This window comes from Trichomycterus rosablanca, chromosome 13 (genome assembly GCF_030014385.1).
Source record: "Trichomycterus rosablanca isolate fTriRos1 chromosome 13, fTriRos1.hap1, whole genome shotgun sequence".
NCBI lineage: Eukaryota > Metazoa > Chordata > Actinopteri > Siluriformes > Trichomycteridae > Trichomycterus > Trichomycterus rosablanca.
In genome coordinates, this window is record NC_086000.1 from 37,573,837 (window position 1) to 37,593,154 (window position 19,318).

At 40.9% G+C, this 19,318-nt stretch overlaps 1 protein-coding gene across 1 annotated transcript in view; it reads left to right on the forward strand.

The window, feature by feature from the left end:
• Positions 1–5,811: 5,811 nt before the first annotated feature.
• Positions 5,812–19,318, forward strand: part of acss1 (acyl-CoA synthetase short chain family member 1) — a 29,137-nt gene continuing 15,630 nt past the window's right edge. The window contains exons 1-2 of the mRNA XM_063007995.1: positions 5,812–6,159; positions 12,247–12,343. Of these exons, the coding sequence (XP_062864065.1) occupies positions 5,826–6,159; positions 12,247–12,343 (431 nt within the window). The 5' untranslated portion in view covers positions 5,812–5,825. The remainder of the gene's footprint in view (positions 6,160–12,246; positions 12,344–19,318) is intronic.

A 19,318-nucleotide genomic window follows, 5' to 3' on the forward strand; every position in this document is an offset into this window, starting at 1 on the left:
CAGAGCTCGGGTTGAGTGGTGCAGTAAAACCTCGCCGGCGTGTGAATCTGAGCTGAATCTGCATCAGTGTGGAATAAGGTGCAGATCCAGGGTTACAGCTCCACATGTATCTGTGATTATCTGGATTCTCCTCCCTGTTTCACTTTTAAACTTGTGTTACAGCTCCAGCTTCTGAGAAACGGTGAGAATCAGAATCAGCTTCTCCCAGAGTCTAAAATAAAGCTTAACGTGGTTTAATGTAGTAAAAGAAGGAGACAGGAGCACTAAACTTCTCTTCATTATTACTGCTCATAAGTTCCTCCACTAATCACATTCCTCACTCGCTGTTTTACTACAATAAGTCACGGTAAGCTTTGTGCACCGCCGTCACACTTCACAGGAACTTCTCATGTGAATGCGCTGGTGCTGAAGAGAATACGTTATTCCAACATCAAGCATCTCCAGCATTAAGAAGCATCAGGAAACAATAGTAGTAAAACTAAAGTGCAGCTTTTATTGTATTTCAGTGTTTATATTTTATTTGTGTTATTTTCAGTGTTTAAGTGTCAAAAACAACCTCATTATTTTACATGAGACTAAAATATCTGCAGCTCCACGGGACCATGGACGCATTAACAGGTTCTCCAAACATCCTTATGGGAAAAAAAATACCTCGAAACTCAACGTCTTTAAAACTCGACGCTGCTCCCAGAACCGACTGATGTTGAGTTTTAAGGTACCGCGGTAGATTTTGTAGTATTACATCCTATTCTTGGCATTTCTATCAATGATGAATCTAGACTTCATTTATGAACTTTAAATGCGTAAGAATTAAGAAAAACGATTAGCGTTGTTGTTTTACAGTTTGATCCTTAAGGGTTGCCGTACGCGTCTCCTTGGAAACGTATTAGCGTAGCTTAGCATAGCATAGCATAGAGGTGTAAATACACACTAAAGTAACTTTATTAAAAATAAGCATTTTATTCGGAATTTGGAAACAAAACGAATGCACAATAAATGAGTATTATATTTGTCTGTAGTAGTTGTAGGCGTTGTTTTAACGTGTTGTGCAGCTTAGCTAAACAAACATAGCTCTGCGTGTACATTTCTGAGCAACAGTTCAAGAAAACACGTCTTCTACAAATAAATTATAACACAAAGTACAAACTTTAACCACGTAAACTGAATAAATGTTTATATCTTAAGTTACTTACATATATAACGTTAGAAACAGATTCCCGGGCATAGTATCGTGTGGAAGGCCGTATCCCAAACAGCACATTCTTAAATAGATAGCCTACTATGTAGTCTGTAATAACCGTTCCCTTGTGTCCTATATAGTGCACTACTGTAGTCTACAATAGTGTAATTAAAATACGACCAGTGGTTTGTTTGCATTGCAATGCTCCGCCTAGTATTTCATAGGCAGTAGCGGCATAATAGTGCTGTATCCCAAATATCTCTCTAATTCCCTATCCCCTATACACTACTAAGTGCGCTTAGAATATTCTCCAACAAGTATTTAAACAGGAAATATAATTATAAATAATAATTATAACGTTTATTTGTCATAAATGTTCTGGCTAAGTCAGCATTTAAATTCAAGCCTAAATACAACATAGAATAAAGTGTCAAAGTAGTGCACTATGTAGTGAACAGGTGTGATTTAGGACGTACAGAATGCCTACGTTTGATACCCATTCACTTGTTAACTGTATACTTACCACAGATTATGATTTGTAATACCTTACTAGACATTAACAATATTTAATTTTTTACATTTAATTTTTTTACCTTTTTTATTTATACTTGATACTTTTACAAGCTATACCAGTTTTACGATGTATACCGAAGTAACACCTCCACATGTACCCACAGACCCTGTTTTTGTTGTGATTAGATGGATGGATGGATGGATGGATGGATAGATACTTTATTGATCCCGAAGGAAATTAAGAGTCCCAGTAGCATTGTACATCAAATCAAATGCACACTATAAAGAAAAGAATTACAACAATATAAATGTGAATCATTTGTATTATGTGAATCTGTATAGTGTGTACTATTACTTTTGATCTATGTAACTTGCTACTGAGGCCTTGATTTCCTTCGGGATTAATAAAGTATCTATCTATCTATCTATCTATCTATCTATCTATCTATCTATCTATCTATCTATCTATCTATCTATCCATCTATCCATCTATCCATCTATCCATCCATCCATCCATCCATCCATCCATCCATCCATCCATCCAATCATCTATCTATCTATCCAGCTATCTATCTATCTATCTATCTATCTATCTATCTATCTATCTATCTATCTATCTATCTATCTATCTATCTATCTATCTATCTATCTATCTAAAGCTATAGAATAGAATAGAATAGAATAGAATAGAATAGAATAGAATAGAATAGAATAGAATAGATATAGCTTTAAGAACATTATGGGTTCTCACCCATAGATTAAACATTTCTTTTAACTCTTCTTTTTCATTGACTGAATGATTGAAACTCGCACTTCTTCGTCCAAAAACAAACACGTATTTAAATTATTTCTTTTATATCTTATTAATTTAGAGGTGGTTCTATAAAGTGACTCTACACGTGGAGAGAACATGCCAAACCTATCCTAAATGGAGACTAGATTTCATTATTGAGAACACAAATTTGTAGGACCCCGAAACTGCACGGCACCAGTATTATACTGCTTACAGTTTTTGCCTGGACAGGGTCGTGATGGGTCCAGTGTCTTCACTGGGCGAAAGATAGAAATGCACCCTGGACAGCAAAAGCATCACACACTGGCTCATCCACTCACTCAGGTGCACATTAGAGCAGCAATTACACCTACTGGCATGATTTTAAACCCGGAGAAAATCCACACAGACAGAGTTCTAAATTGCATTTCTCAAAATGTCCACTAGGTGTAAGTGTGGGCTTTATAAAGTGTGGAACAGAAGTGAAACGTGGCAGCAGGACTGAATTTAGCCCCGTGGGTCTTCAGAGAAGAGTGTGGAGAGGAATTACAGTGGAAAAATTTGAAACACAGCACACACACACACACACACACATATGTGTATATGTGCATCGGGATAATGTACAGTTGTACTGTTGTGTACCTCATTTTTACCGCGACCCAGACAACACATCTGTAATCCAAATCTTTTACATTTACACCATATATCAGACGATTTTATCCAAAGCGACTTACAGTAGTGTGGCAGTACACAATCTAAGCAACTAAGGGTTAAGGGCCTCGCTCAAGGGCCTAACAGTTTGCAACCCAGCAGTGGTGGGGCTTATATATACAGTGTATCACAAAAGTGAGTACACCCCTCAAATTTCTGCAAATATTTTATTATATCTTTTCATGGGACAACACTATAGACATGAAACTTGGATATAACTTAGAGTAGTCAGTGTACAGCTTGTATAGCAGTGTAGATTTACTGTCTTCTGAAAATAACTCAACACACAGCCATTAATGTCTAAATAGCTGCAACATAAGTGAGTACACCCCACAGTGAACATGTCCAAATTGTGCCCAAAGTGTCAATATTTTGTGTGACCACCATTATTATCCAGCACTGCCTTAACCCTCCTGGGCATGGAATTCACCAGAGCTGCACAGGTTGCTACTGGAATCCTCTTCCACTCCTCCATGATGACATCACAGAGCTGGTGGATGTTAGACACCTTGAACTCCTCCACCTTCCACTTGAGGATGCGCCACAGGTGCTCAATTGGGTTTAGTCCATCACCTTTACCTTCAGCTTCCTCAGCAAGGCAGTTGTCATCTTGGAGGTTGTGTTTGGGGTCGTTATCCTGTTGGAAAACTGCCATGAGGCCCAGTTTTCGAAGGGAGGGGATCATGCTCTGTTTCAGAATGTCACAGTACATGTTGGAATTCATGTTTCCCTCAATGAACTGCAGCTCCCCAGTGCCAGCAACACTCATGCAGCCCAAGACCAAGATGCTACCACCACCATGCTTGACTGTAGGCAAGATACAGTTGTCTTGGTACCTCTCACCAGGGCGCCGCCACACATGCTGGACACCATCTGAGCCAAACAAGTTTATCTTGGTCTCGTCAGACCACAGGGCATTCCAGTAATCCATGTTCTTGGACTGCTTGTTTTCAGCAAACTGTTTGCGGGCTTTCTTGTGCGTCAGCTTCCTTCTGGGATGACGACCATGCAGACCGAGTCGATGCAGTGTGCGGCGTATGGTCTGAGCACTGACAGGCTGACCTCCCACGTCTTCAACCTCTGCAGCAATGCTGGCAGCACTCATGTGTCTATTTTTTAAAGCCGACCTCTGGATATGACGCCGAACACGTGGACTCGACTTCTTTGGTCGACCCTGGCGAAGCCTGTTCCGAGTGGAACCTGTCCTGGAAAACCGCTGTATGACCTTGGCCACCATGCTGTAGCTCAGTTTCAGGGTGTTAGCAATCTTCTTATAGCCCAGGCCATCTTTGTGGAGAGCAACAATTCTATTTCTCACATCCTCAGAGAGTTCTTTGCCATGAGGTGCCATGTTGAATATCCAGTGGCCAGTATGAGAGAATTGTACCCAAAACACCAAATTTAACAGCCCTGCTCTCCATTTACACCTGGGACCTTGACACATGACACCAGGGAGGGACAACGACACATTTGGGCACAATTTGGACATGTTCACTGTGGGGTGTACTCACTTATGTTGCAGCTATTTAGACATTAATGGCTGTGTGTTGAGTTATTTTCAGAAGACAGTAAATCTACACTGCTATACAAGCTGTACACTGACTACTCTAAGTTATATCCAAGTTTCATGTCTATAGTGTTGTCCCATGAAAAGATATAATGAAATATTTGCAGAAATGTGAGGGGTGTACTCACTTTTGTGATACACTGTATATATATATATATATATATATATGCTGATATGCTGATAGATACATGTATTCTGATTTTTCATTGTCTTTTAGTTATTTTAATTTTACTTAACGAAAACATTGTAATATATTAATAACAACCTGGCGAGTGCAGCCAATGGGGGGCAGTGTGGTGGGGATTGAGTTCATGTCATGGATAGTTACTCATTACACAAGATTCATCAGTTTAACGTTAAACACGGTCATGGACAATTCGGCGTCTCCAATCCACCTCACTTGCACGTCTTTGGACTGTGGGAGGAAACCGGAGCACCCGGAGGAAACCCACACAAACGCGGGGAGAACATGCAAACTCCACACAGAAAGGACCCGGACCGCCACGCCTGGGGATCGAACCCAGGACCTTCTCGCTGTGAGGCGACAGTGCTACCCACTTGCTTTACAAATCAGCCACAGACGTATAAAAAGTCCCAGTCATACAAAAATAAATAAAACATATCGTGATAAACCGTGAAACCGTCAGAATCTTAATAAATACCACGGATTTGTGGTCATACCGCCCAGCCCTAGTGCATGTTATTAAAAACTATCTCCCTTTTTCTTAAATTGTTAGGCAACATCCAGAGAGCCTCTGTATCAGTGTGTGTGTGTGTGTGTGTGTGTGTGTGTGTGTGTGTGTGTGTGTGTGATTCATACACTCGTGTACTAATCCCTGCAGTGTTTCTGCACTCCTTGTACATCAGGTTCTTCGCTGACGCTTTATTAACAGTTTGTTTACTTTCTTCTTTCCGCACTTTCTGCGTGTTTTGCAATTGTGGAAGTTCGCGCGCAAACCCCTCCCCCCGTGTGTGTGTATATATATGTGTGTGTGTGTGTGTGTGTGTGTGTGTGTGCTGGAGTGTGTGTGTGTGTGCAGCAGAACTCGCAGTACTTTTCAGTAGCCGCTCGCTCGCTCGACATGGCCTCGCGCGGAGGAATCCACGCGCTTCTCAGGACTTTGCGCAGAACGAGCAGCTACGCGGCCGGGCGCGAGATCAGACCCGGGCCCGCGTGCGTGCTCCTGCGGCTCGGCGCGCGCGCCCTGTCCGGCGACGCCGCGCTGTGCTCGCGCCCGCTGTCCGGCGAGACGCACGCGGAGCTGCTCGAGCTCTCCCACCGGGACCCGGACCGCTTCTGGGGCCGCGCGGCCAGGGACAGGCTCACGTGGGACCGGGACTTCGAGCGCGTGCAGGACTGCGACCTGCAGCAGGGACGGATCCGCTGGTTCGTCGGAGGGAAGCTGAACGTGTCCGGTGATTATTTATGTTCCGTTGTTTACACAGATCCGAGCAGCGAGAGATTAAAAGTGCGCAGTTCATTCTGCGCCTTATTGTACAAACTTCGTGCTAAATTTAATGTTGAGTATTTGCGTCCATAACAGCACCAAACGAAGTGAGTTTCAGTTCTGCATGCAACAGCTTTGTTTACATCCGCCACGGTGTCAGGATGCTGTTCGGTTCCAACACTTAAAATCCTAGCTTGGGTGGGTAGCACTGTCGCCTCACAGCAAGAAGGTCCTGGGTTCGATTCCCAGTTGGAGCGGTCCGGGTCCTTCCTGTGTGCAGTTTGCATGTTCTCCCCCGTGTCTGTGTGGGTTTCCTCCCACAGTCCACAAAGTACTGTGACACTATACTGTCCAAGCAATGGAGGGTTAAGGCCTTGCTCAGGGGCGGGCTTGAACCAGCAACCTTCTGATTACTAGTCCAGTACCCTGTTGGTTTATTTAATTTCTCCAGAACCGTGTCAGTTTTCGCCGTTGAAACAAAGACTATTTGTTCAATGAAGAAAAGAAATCACGTGGCTGCTTGACAGAGATTCAAGCCCACAACCTTTCGATTGATAGCGCAAAGCTCTACCCAGTGGGCTAGCAGACCCCTTAGGTCATTTGCATGCTGTCGTTGTAGCGTAGCAGTTAAGGTACTGGACTAGTAATCAAAACGTCACTGGTTCAAGCCCCACCACTACCAGGTTGCCACTGTTGGGCCCTTGAGCAAGGCCCTTAACCCTCAATTGCTTAGTCAGTATACCGTCACAGTACTGTAAGTCACTTTGGATAAAAGCGTCCGCTAAATACTGAAAATGTAAATGTAAATGTAGTCCAGTACCTTAACCACATGGCTACAACCGCCTCAGCAATTGATTGTTAAGGGCCTCGCTCAGGGGCCCAACAGTGCCAACTTGGTGTCAGCAGGGCTTGAACCGGCAACCTTCTGATTACTAGTCCAGTACCCTAACCGCTGATCTATTGTATTTGCTGTGGGCAGTTGTAGCCTAGTGGTTAAGGTACTGGACTAGTAACCGAAAGGTCGCTGGTTCAAGCCCCACCACTGTCAGATTGCCACTGTTGGGCCCTTGACCAAGGCCCTTAACCCTCAATTGCTTAGACAATATACTCTCACAGTACTGTAAGTCGCTTTGAATAAAAGCGTCTGCTAAATGCCGAAAATGTAAATGTACGGTGACCCTGGAGCCAAGAGGGTTTGGGCTCAAAGGCCCAACAGTGTCTGCTTGACAGAGCCGAGATTCAAGCCCACAACCTTTCGATTGATCGCACAAAGCTCTACCCAGTGAGCTCATTTACACGCTGAAGGTTTTCTTTTAAACACTAACAGCACTTCACATTTCCTCTCACTGATCGTTATCAGACACGTTACACTTCACTGTGTGTGTACGGTGTGTGTGTACGGTGTGTGTACGGTGTGTGTACGGTGTGTGTACCGTGTGTGTACGGCGTGTGTACGGTGTGTGCGGTGTGTGTACGGTGTGTGTACGTTGTGTGTACGGTGTGTGTACGGTGTGTGTACGGTGTGTGTACAGTGTGTGTGTACGGTGTGTGTACTGTGTGTGTACAGTGTGTGTGTACCGTGTGTGTACGGTGTGTGTACCGTGTGTGTACGGTGTGTGTACGGTGTGTGTACAGTGTGTGTGTACGGTGTGTGTACGGTGTGTGTACGGTGTGTGTACGGTGTGTGTACGGTGTGTGTGTACCGTGTGTGTACTGTGTGTACCGTGTGTGTACGGTGTGTGTACGGTGTGTGTACCGTGTGTGTACGGTGTGTGTACAGTGTGTGTGTACCGTGTGTGTACGGTGTGTGTACGGTGTGTGTACCGTGTGTGTACCGTGTGTGTACGGTGTGTGTACCGTGTGTGTACCGTGTGTGTACCGTGTGTGTACCATGTGTGTACGGTGTGTGTACCGTGTGTGTGTACGGTGTGTGTACCGTGTGTGTACGGTGTGTGTACCGTGTGTGTACCGTGTGTGTACGGTGTGTGTACCGTGTGTGTACGGTGTGTGTACCGTGTGTGTACGGTGTGTGTACGGTGTGTGTACCGTGTGTGTACCGTGTGTGTACCGTGTGTGTACCGTGTGTGTACGGTGTGTGTACCGTGTGTGTACGGTGTGTGTACCGTGTGTGTACGGTGTGTGTACCGTGTGTGTACGGTGTGTGTGTACTGTGTGTGTACGGTGTGTGTGTACTGTGTGTGTACGGTGTGTGTACGGTGTGTGTACCGTGTGTGTACGGTGTGTGTACCGTGTGTGTACGGTGTGTGTACCGTGTGTGTACGGTGTGTGTACGGTGTGTGTACCGTGTGTGTACGGTGTGTGTACGGTGTGTGTACAGTGTGTGTGTACGGTGTGTGTACTGTGTGTGTACAGTGTGTGTGTACCGTGTGTGTACGGTGTGTGTACCGTGTGTGTACGGTGTGTGTACGGTGTGTGTACAGTGTGTGTGTACGGTGTGTGTACGGTGTGTGTACGGTGTGTGTACGGTGTGTGTGTACCGTGTGTGTACTGTGTGTACCGTGTGTGTACGGTGTGTGTACGGTGTGTGTACGGTGTGTGTACAGTGTGTGTGTACCGTGTGTGTACGGTGTGTGTACGGTGTGTGTACCGTGTGTGTACGGTGTGTGTACCGTGTGTGTACCGTGTGTGTACCGTGTGTGTACCATGTGTGTACGGTGTGTGTACCGTGTGTGTGTACGGTGTGTGTACCGTGTGTGTACGGTGTGTGTACCGTGTGTGTACCGTGTGTGTACGGTGTGTGTACCGTGTGTGTACGGTGTGTGTACCGTGTGTGTACGGTGTGTGTACGGTGTGTGTACCGTGTGTGTACCGTGTGTGTACCGTGTGTGTACGGTGTGTGTACCGTGTGTGTACGGTGTGTGTACCGTGTGTGTACGGTGTGTGTACCGTGTGTGTACGGTGTGTGTGTACTGTGTGTGTACGGTGTGTGTGTACTGTGTGTGTACGGTGTGTGTACGGTGTGTGTACCGTGTGTGTACGGTGTGTGTACCGTGTGTGTACGGTGTGTGTACCGTGTGTGTACGGTGTGTGTACGGTGTGTGTACCGTGTGTGTACGGTGTGTGTACGGTGTGTGTACCGTGTGTGTACGGCGTGTGTACGGCGTGTGTACGGCGTGTGTACCGTGTGTGTACGGTGTGTGTACCGTGTGTGTACGGTGTGTGTACCGTGTGTGTACGGTGTGTGTACCGTGTGTGTACCGTGTGTGTACGGTGTGTGTACCGTGTGTGTACGGTGTGTGTACGGTGTGTGTACGGTGTGTGTACCGTGTGTGTACGGTGTGTGTACCGTGTGTGTACCGTGTGTGTACGGTGTGTGTACGGTGTGTGTACCGTGTGTGTACGGCGTGTGTACGGCGTGTGTACGGCGTGTGTACGGCGTGTGTACCGTGTGTGTACCGTGTGTGTACGGTGTGTGTACGGTGTGTGTACCGTGTGTGTACCGTGTGTGTACGGTGTGTGTACCGTGTGTGTACGGTGTGTGTACGGTGTGTGTACCGTGTGTGTACGGTGTGTGTACGGTGTGTGTACCGTGTGTGTACGGCGTGTGTACGGCGTGTGTACGGCGTGTGTACCGTGTGTGTACCGTGTGTGTACGGTGTGTGTACCGTGTGTGTACCGTGTGTGTACGGTGTGTGTACCGTGTGTGTACCGTGTGTGTACGGTGTGTGTACCGTGTGTGTACGGTGTGTGTACGGTGTGTGTACCGTGTGTGTACGGTGTGTGTACGGTGTGTGTACCGTGTGTGTACGGTGTGTGTAAACCTGTCAGATTAATCAGAGGATTTGTTTGCATTGTCTGTCATTTTTTCCTGTCCTTGGAAACGTCTGTGTGTGTGTGTGTGAGTGTGAGTGTGTGTGTGAGTGTGTGTGTGAGTGAGTGTGTGAGTGTGTGTGTGAGTGTGTGTGTGTGTGTGTGTGTGAGAGTGTGCGAGTGTGAGAGTGTGTGTGTGTGTGAGTGTGTGAGTGTGAGTACCGTGTGTGTACGGTGTGTGTACGGTGTGTGTACCGTGTGTGTACGGTGTGTGTACGGTGTGTGTACCGTGTGTGTACGGTGTGTGTACGGTGTGTGTACCGTGTGTGTACGGTGTGTGTAAACCTGTCAGATTAATCAGAGGATTTGTTTGCATTGTCTGTCATTTTTTCCTGTCCTTGGAAACGTCTGTGTGTGTGTGTGTGAGTGTGAGTGTGTGTGTGAGTGTGTGTGTGAGTGAGTGTGTGAGTGTGTGTGTGAGTGAGTGTGTGAGTGTGTGTGTGTGTGTGTGTGTGAGAGTGTGCGAGTGTGAGAGTGTGTGTGTGTGTGAGTGTGTGAGTGTGAGTGAGTGTGTGAGTGTGTGTGTGTGAGTGTGTGTGTGTGTGTGTGAGTGTGTGTGTGAGTGTGTGAGTGTGTGAGTGTGTGTGTGTGTGTGTGAGTGTGTGAGTGTGTGTGTGTGTGTGTGTGTGTGTGTGTGTGTGTGTGTGTGAGTGTGTGTGTGTGAGTGTGAGTGTGTGTGTGAGTGTAAGTGGTTTAATTTCTGTAAAACTGAAGGTCATTTCAGCACTGTCCGGTCTGTGCTAATACAGCGTGGATCATGGACGGGGATCAGTGAGTGGATTTAGGGATGGTTTAATGGTTTAATGATGGATGGTTGTATGAATTGAGATTTGGGTGAAAGTGGAGCTGGATGGACAGATGGATGGATGGTTGGTTGGATGGACGGTCCTGTGGAAGGATGACGATGATAAATGGTTAATCGTTGTGGTTGATGACCAGTGTAAGTTGTGCCTGAATGGATGAATGACTAGATGTAAGGATGAATGTTTGTGATGTTTGGTATGGATCACTGGATGGATGAATAAATGAATGTTGTAGATGTTTGGTTATGTAAGAATGAGTTTATGGATCAGTGGCTGGCTGGGCGGATGGATGTACAGATAAACGTATGTTGGTGATGTTTGGTATGGATCACTGATGGAGGGATGGATAGATGGATGAATATATGGATGTTGTTTATGTTTGGTATGGATCACTGATGGATAATTGGATGTAAGGATGAATGTGATGTTTGGATGGATCGGTGGATGGATGATTGGATGTAAGGATGAAAATATGTTGTTGATGTTTGGATTACTAGATGGATGGATGGATGAATATTGGATGTAAGGATGAATGGATGTTGTTGATGTTTGAACTAGTGGACAGAGGAATAGATAAATGTGATATTTGGTATAAATTACTAGATAGATGGATGTTGATGTTTGGATTGCTGGATGGATGGATGAATGAATGTGATATTTGGTATAAATTACTAGGTAGATGGATGGATGGATGAATGTATGATGATGTTTGGATCACTGGATTAATGGATGATGTTTGCTATGGATCACTGGATTATTAGATGGATGGATGAATGATGTTGATGTTTGGATCACTGGATGGATGATGTTGATGTTTGGATCACTGGATGGATGATGTTGATGTTTGGATCACTGGATGGATGGATGGATGGATGATGTTTGGTATGGATCACTGGATGGATGGATGATGTTTGGTATGGATCACTGGATGGATGGATGATGTTTGGTATGGATCACTGGATGGATGGATGATGTTTGGTATGGATCACTGGATGGATGGATGATGTTTGGTATGGATTACTGGATGGATGATGTTGATGTATGGATTACTGGATTATTAGATGGATGGATGGATGATGTTTGGTATGGATCACTGGATGGATGGATGAATGTATGATGTTGATGTTTGGATCACTGGATGGATGGATGGATGATGTTTGGTATGGATCACTGGATGGATGATGTTTGGTTTGGATCACTGGATGGATGATGTTGATGTTTGGATCACTGGATGGATGGATGGATGATGTTTGGTATGGATCACTGGATGGATGATGTTTGGTTTGGATCACTGGATGGATGATGTTGATGTTTGGATCACTGGATGGATGGATGTCGTCTATAAAAACATCAAAGCTTTGTGTGATGATCCAGAACCCTCACCGTTAACGCGCCCCGTGTGTCTCTGATGTGATTAACAGTGAACTGTCTGGACGTGCACGCGGCCAGAGATCCGAACAGGGTGGCGCTGATTTGGGAGAAGGACGAGCCGGGTACAGAGGAACGAGTCACGTACAGGTCAGAACAGATCACATCTCATTACTCACCACAGGTCAACACAGGTCTCTGGAACAAACAAGGTCTGAAAAACTCTGGACGCCCTTTTAAAACCAGTTTTATTCATTAGTTTAATAACAGGCTGCTGTTAGTCTGAGTTTAGTCCTAAATATTGACACTGTGGACATTTCTGCTGAATCCTGTTGTGGTATCAGGAACCATCAGCAGAACGCCGGGCGTCGTAAAACCGCCGTTAACACTTTCAGCTCCGCCTTTACAGGCCGTCTTTACGAGGCGTGAAGAGTTTACCATGACGCGCAATCTGCTAACTGCATCTTTTCCTGCAGGGTGACGCCAATCACCATAAAACACTCCAGCGGGGTGCAAAGGTTTAACTGGTTAATTATCCGGGTAAAGAAGCTGCGAGGAGTCCCGAGAGCCTCCGGTCGATTATCTAAACCAGAATGTTTACCCCATAAATAATTAATAAATAAATAAATATTAATGGTAATAATAATAATGTTAATAAAATAAATATGAAGTAATTAAATAGTTAATGTAAATAATAATAATAATACATTTAATGATAAGAAATAACACAAATAAAATAATAAAATTATAATAATGAATACATAAAAATAAAATTGTAACAATTAAATAAATAGATCATCATTAATAATAATAATAATGTTAGTAAAATAAATAAATAAGATAATAATAATAATAATAATAATGAAATTAATAATAACAAATAAAAATAAAATGATAGCAATTAAATAAATAAATAGATTTCTATTAAAAATAATAATCATGGTAATGAAATAATGTTAATAATAATAATTAAATAATTTAAATAATTAAGGAAGATAATAAAAGAATAATAAAATACATAAATAATAAAAGTAATAATAATAATAATGTTAATAAAAATAAAATAAATAAATAAATCGATAAATAAGAATGTTAATATTAATAATAATAATAAGTTATTAACTGTAAAATAATATAAAATTATAGCAACAATATAAATAAATAAATTAGTACTACTACTAATAATAATAATAACAATAAAAATCATGTTTATAAAATATATAAATAAGTTATTAGTAATAATAGTAACAATAATAAAATAATAATAAAACACTTAAATAGATCATTAATTGTAATAATAATAATGTTAATAATAAAATAATAAAATAAAGAAATAGATAAATAAATGTTAATATTAATAATAATAATAATAATGTTAATAAAATAAATAAATAAGTTCGTAGTAATAATAATAACAATAATAAAATAATTGTAACAATAATAATAATGTTAATAACAATAAAATAATTTAATCAATAAATAGATAAATAATGTTAATATTATTAATAATATTTAGGTTATTAACAGTAAAATAGCAATAAAAAATTATAGTAATAAAATAAATAAATAAAATATTACTATTATCTAAACAATTTTCTCTGTAATGGTTAAAACCAGATGTTTTTTTGTGATGCCCCTTTTGTTTACTGTTATGGAGCTGGAGCAGAAACGCTGGACCTCCCTGTACTAACCGGAGACTAAATAAAAGCTGCTGACTGTACAGAAATGTTCCAGATTCCTGAAACCGTGAGCCGTTTCCTGCTCGTGTTATTGCACAACTCTGATTTTCTCTGATTGTGAAACTCGCTGGTATAAAATGACGTCCGCTGATCTTACTGGCAGCGTGACACACTGGCATCAGAAAGTCACTCTGCTTTGTTTGTTCAGGCACCGTCCCAAAACTTCATGTTCCAGGCTTCTGGTGGTGTCGTTAAGATCCGAGATTTAAAGCTTTTAGTTTCTCTCAGCAGGTTCTGGTGAACTGATTTAACTTTGTTATCCAGGCAGTGAAGGAGCAGCTTTTTTATTTATATCCTCAGACACCTCGGGTCACTTTGCTCGGTTTGGTTTGGACGTGTGATTTAATGTCGGTTATTTCTTCATTTCCTCTGAATGTTGAAATCTGTTCCTGTACAGTGTTAAGTTTAGGTGAAACCTGTGATGCATTAACATAAACTAACAGATTAATCTGCTAGAATTATTTAGTGAAGGATTCTGGGTAATATTTTCATTATAATGGTGTAGGTTTGGGTTTGGTTTGGGTTTGATTGTAAAACAGCGGTTGATTTATCACATGATGATGATCTATAGTATCTCTAATTTACCTTTTTTACTCTGTTGTGTTTATTTATTTTAATATACGAGTCACTGCAGGGCAGCAAATAATAATAATAATAATAGTAACAACACTAAAATTTATAAATAAATAACTAATAATAGTTATAAAAAAATAAAGAAATTAATAATAATAAAACAATAATAAAATACTGTAATAGATAAATAATTATTGTAATAATACTAAATACTAAACACTAAAATACAAAAGAAATAACTAATAATAGTAATAAATGATAAAATAAATAAAGAAATTAATAATAATAATTACAACAAAATAATAATAAGAAAATACTTTAATAGATAAATAATAATTGTAATAATAATAATAATAAATAATAATAATAATAATAATAACAAAACAAGTCAAATATAAAAAATTAATAAATAGATTTATAGTAGATAAAAATACTTTAATAATAATAATAAAATAAATACATTACTATTAATAAAAATGTTAGTAAAATAAATCAATTAATTAATAGCAGTAATAATATTAATAAAATACTTAAATAGCTAAATAATTGTAATAATAATAATAATTAAGTTCATAACAATAAAATAATCTAAAATTACAGTAAAATATTGAATAAATTATTAATAATAATATAAATAATAATGTTAATAAAGTAAATAAATAAATAACAGTACTAATAATAACAAAATAATAACATTATTATTACAATTATTATTTCTCTATTTAAGTTATTAACAATAAAATAACAATATAATATTAGTTATAAAATAAATTGATTAATAATAATAATAATAATAATGTTAATAACAATAAAATAAATTATTAAATTGATTTAATTTGCTAATAATAATAATAATAATAATAATAATAAGGTGCACTCCGGTGGTCTATTAAACAAGCCCAACACTGCTCCGAGGTCAAAACTCTGTAGTGCCATCGGCCAGGTGGACGCTACACAGACATTTGGCTTCGATCATATCTCACAAATAGGCAACAGTTTGTCTCTGTAGGCAGTTTTAGATCTGATGTCCTATCTCTCCCTTTTGGTGTGCCCCAGGGCTCGGTTCTTGGGCCTCTCCTTTTCATCATATCTCTGCTTCCACTTGGTGACATCGTCCGACGTGGCATGGCCTGCAGTTTTACTGCTATGCGGATGATACCCAAATTTTAAATCTGCACAAAGCCCTCTGACACGCTGCCTCCTGACACTCTGACCAGTTGCCTGGTCGATATAAACAACTGGATGGCTAAAAATTTCACTTGAATTGTACAGTGTCCTTGGGTATCCTGAAAGGCATTTATAAGGGGGGGGGCCCAAACCCTTCAATGGATGGCCACCCCTTTCCAGGGTATTCCTCCCATATATTAATATACATAATAAATAATATAATAAATGGTGTAGAGGGGTTTTTACCAGCTGCTGGGGTGAGTTTTGGTTGTGCTGGCGTGTGTAAGCCCCAATTACAACGTTAGGATCTGAACTAAAACACAGCCGGACGGTTTTACCGCAGTACCGGAGTTCTGATCATGTTTATACACAGCAGCGCTCGCTTCGTTCTGAGAGTAAACAGAGGGAGTCGGGAACGTCTAAATTAGGTAGTACAGATCATCCTGCTGCTGTCCCGTCTACTAAACCCTCCATCAGTATGTTTTGGAACTGGAGCGCCCGCGCCCGCACACACACACACACACACACACACACACACACGGGGTCTGATTACACATCAGGAACGTGCTTATAATCAGGTCCAGACAGGGTGTGTTTACTCACAGCATGGTACTTAAACGTCTGGATAACAGAGGGAGTGAGGAGTTTCTCCTGAATTTGTTTGGGGTGGAAGGTGCAGATTCAGGAAATGCGGGTTGTTCCCATCCTGGGTCCTGATGTAAACATATAGATTCGTGAATTTTGCATGACACTGAATTACAGCGGTACCTTGAAACTCAACCTCAGTCGGTTCTGTGAGTGGCGTCGAGTTTTAAAGACGTTGAGTTTCAAGGTATTTTTTCCCATAATGATGTTTGAGGAACCTGTTAATGCTGTCTCCTTCTTTTACTACATTAAACCACGTTAAGCTTTATTTAGACTCTGGGAGAAGCTGATTCTGATTATCACAATTTCTCAGAAGCTGGAGCTGTAACACAAGTTTAAAAGTGAAACAGGGAGGAGAATCCAGATAAACACAGATACATGTGGAGCTGTAACCCTGGATCTGACGCTTATTCCACACTGATGCAGATTCAGTCGACTGTAAGTTCTTGTCCTGGATTCTATTCCACAGGGTTCCTATGCAAGGTCCTTGTGTTCCCTACACTGATCACATGATCTGTGTATATACTGTAATAATGGAACTAGACGTCATCACGTAAACGCTTGCCAACACGCCGGGACTGATGGGTAAATTTTACTCTCGACTTCCTGTGTAACGATGAAGCGTCACTCACGACTCTCTACAGTCTGAAGTTCCCTTCCAACTGAACGACTTCACTCCCTAAGATTCAAGTCTCACTTATAACCACCTTCAACTAATTCCCAGTGTGGTCCATTTCACCACTACAGGAACCACTGGGATGACTGGACTGCACCGTTTGTTCCAGTAAAGCTTCTGAGTTAAGCAGAACCAGGCCTCTCAGGTCATTCCCAGCAGCTAATGATTGATTTAAATGAGCTCGTCATGTGAGCGTGTGACTGCAGCGTGAGGTACTGGAGTAGTCATCGGAATGTCACATGTTCAAGCCCCACCACTGCCTGAGGAAGACTCTTAACCCCTCATTTCTTACACTGTATGTGGTCAGAATTGTAAGTTGTTACTTGTTACTTTACACACACGTGGTTCAGTTTGAACCCTGGTAGAGGAACCTCGCCCTGTTTGTACAGTTATTATACCATTACTCCACATCTGGAATTCATCTTTCACTGCTGAAACCTCTGGATCCAGTTTCTGATCCTGAATATTGAAATATCTCAGACCTTGAGGTCCAGCTGGTCCGTGTGCTAGCGGGATATCCTGCTGCGCCACCTGGTACTTTTTATACACCGATCAGCCATAACATTAAAACCACCTCCTGTCCATTTTATCAGCTCCACTTACCATATAGAAGCACTTTGTAGTTCTACAATTACTGACTGTAGTCCATCTGTTTCTCTACATACCTTGTTAGCCCCTTTTCATGCTGTTCATCAATGGTCAGGACCCCCACAGAGCAGGTATTATTTAGGTGGTGGATCATTCTCAGCACTGTGTTAGTGTGTGTTGTGCTGGTATGAGTGGATCAGACACAGCAGCGCTGCTGGAGTTTTTAAACACCTCACTGTCACTGCTGGACTGAGAATAGTCCACCAACCAAAAATGTCCAGCCGACAGCGCCCCGTGGGCAGCGTCCTGTGCCCACTGATGAAGGTCTAGAAGATGACCGACTCAAACAGCAGCAATAGATGAGCGATCGTCTCTGACTTTACATCTACAAGGTGGACCGACTAGGTAGGAGTGTCTAATAGAGTGGACAGTGAGTGGACACGGTGTTTAAAAACTCCAGCAGCGCTGCTGTGTCTGATCCACTACTAATTTAAAACAGACTGACCTCTGTGTGATCTTTTCAGCTAGAACAACAGCTGCTCTTCGGTCACTGAGAAGCTTCTCACAAGACTTTGAAGTGTCTGTGTGTGGGAATTTGTGCCCCATTCAGTTGTACAAAAGAGCATTTGTACTACACAATGGTCTGGGCGCTGATTGATCAGTGGATGTTCCAGTTCATTCCAGAGCTGTTCAGTGGGGCTGAGGTCAGGGCCGGGGTTTCTTTAAATAAGCTTTTCTTTGTGTCTGCAGCAACACTTTAGGGAAGGCCCTTAACCGTTCCCAGCATAAGCTGGAAGCAGGCCATTTCCTTTATTTCATTAACATAACAGACAGATTCAGTAGTTAGAAGGGCGTCCGGATACTTTTGCCCCTAGTGTGTGTGTATGCTTGTGGAGACTTTCAGGTTAAACCTGTTCAAAATACCAGCACAGAACCCAGAACGGAGCATTCAGCAGCACCCACACCCACCCACCCACTTCCACCCGAGCACATGGAGGAGACATCAGAAGCCCGAGGTCACTCCAGCCTTTATACACAGAGATGAAAGGTGCTCATGGGGGGATGATAATCACGAAACCCTGACCCCGGGAAATGGAGGCGTCATTCAGGGAGGAATTCCTACTGTTGGGGAAAGTGCTTTATTTTTTATTACTTTTTATTTTATTCATTTTATTATTTGTATTTTTTATTACTTTTTATTTTATTCATTTTATTTTTATTACTTTTTATTTTACTTTTTATTTTTAATTTTATTACTTATTTTATTTTTTATTATTTTATTTTTATTACTTTTTATTTCATTTTATTATTTTTATAACTTTTTTATTTACTTTATTTTTAATACTTTTTATTTATTTTATGTTTATATTAATTATTAATACTTTTATTCTATTTTTTATTTTTAGTACTTTTTACTTTATTTATTTTTAGTACTTTATTTATTTTATTTGTACTTTTTATTTTATTTATTATTTTTAGTACTTATTTGTACTTTATTTATTGCTTTATTTTTATTACTTTTTATTTTATTTTTTATTTTTTACTACTTTTTACTTTATTTTTTTAATGACTTTTTTATTTTATTTGTACTTATTTTATTTTTTACTTTTATTACTTTTTATTTTATTTATTTTTATTTAAATTTCTATTTTATTAACTTAATTTTTTTTACTTTTTATTTTATTGTTTTATTTTTATTTTATTCACTTTATTTATTTTTATCATTTTTTATTTTTA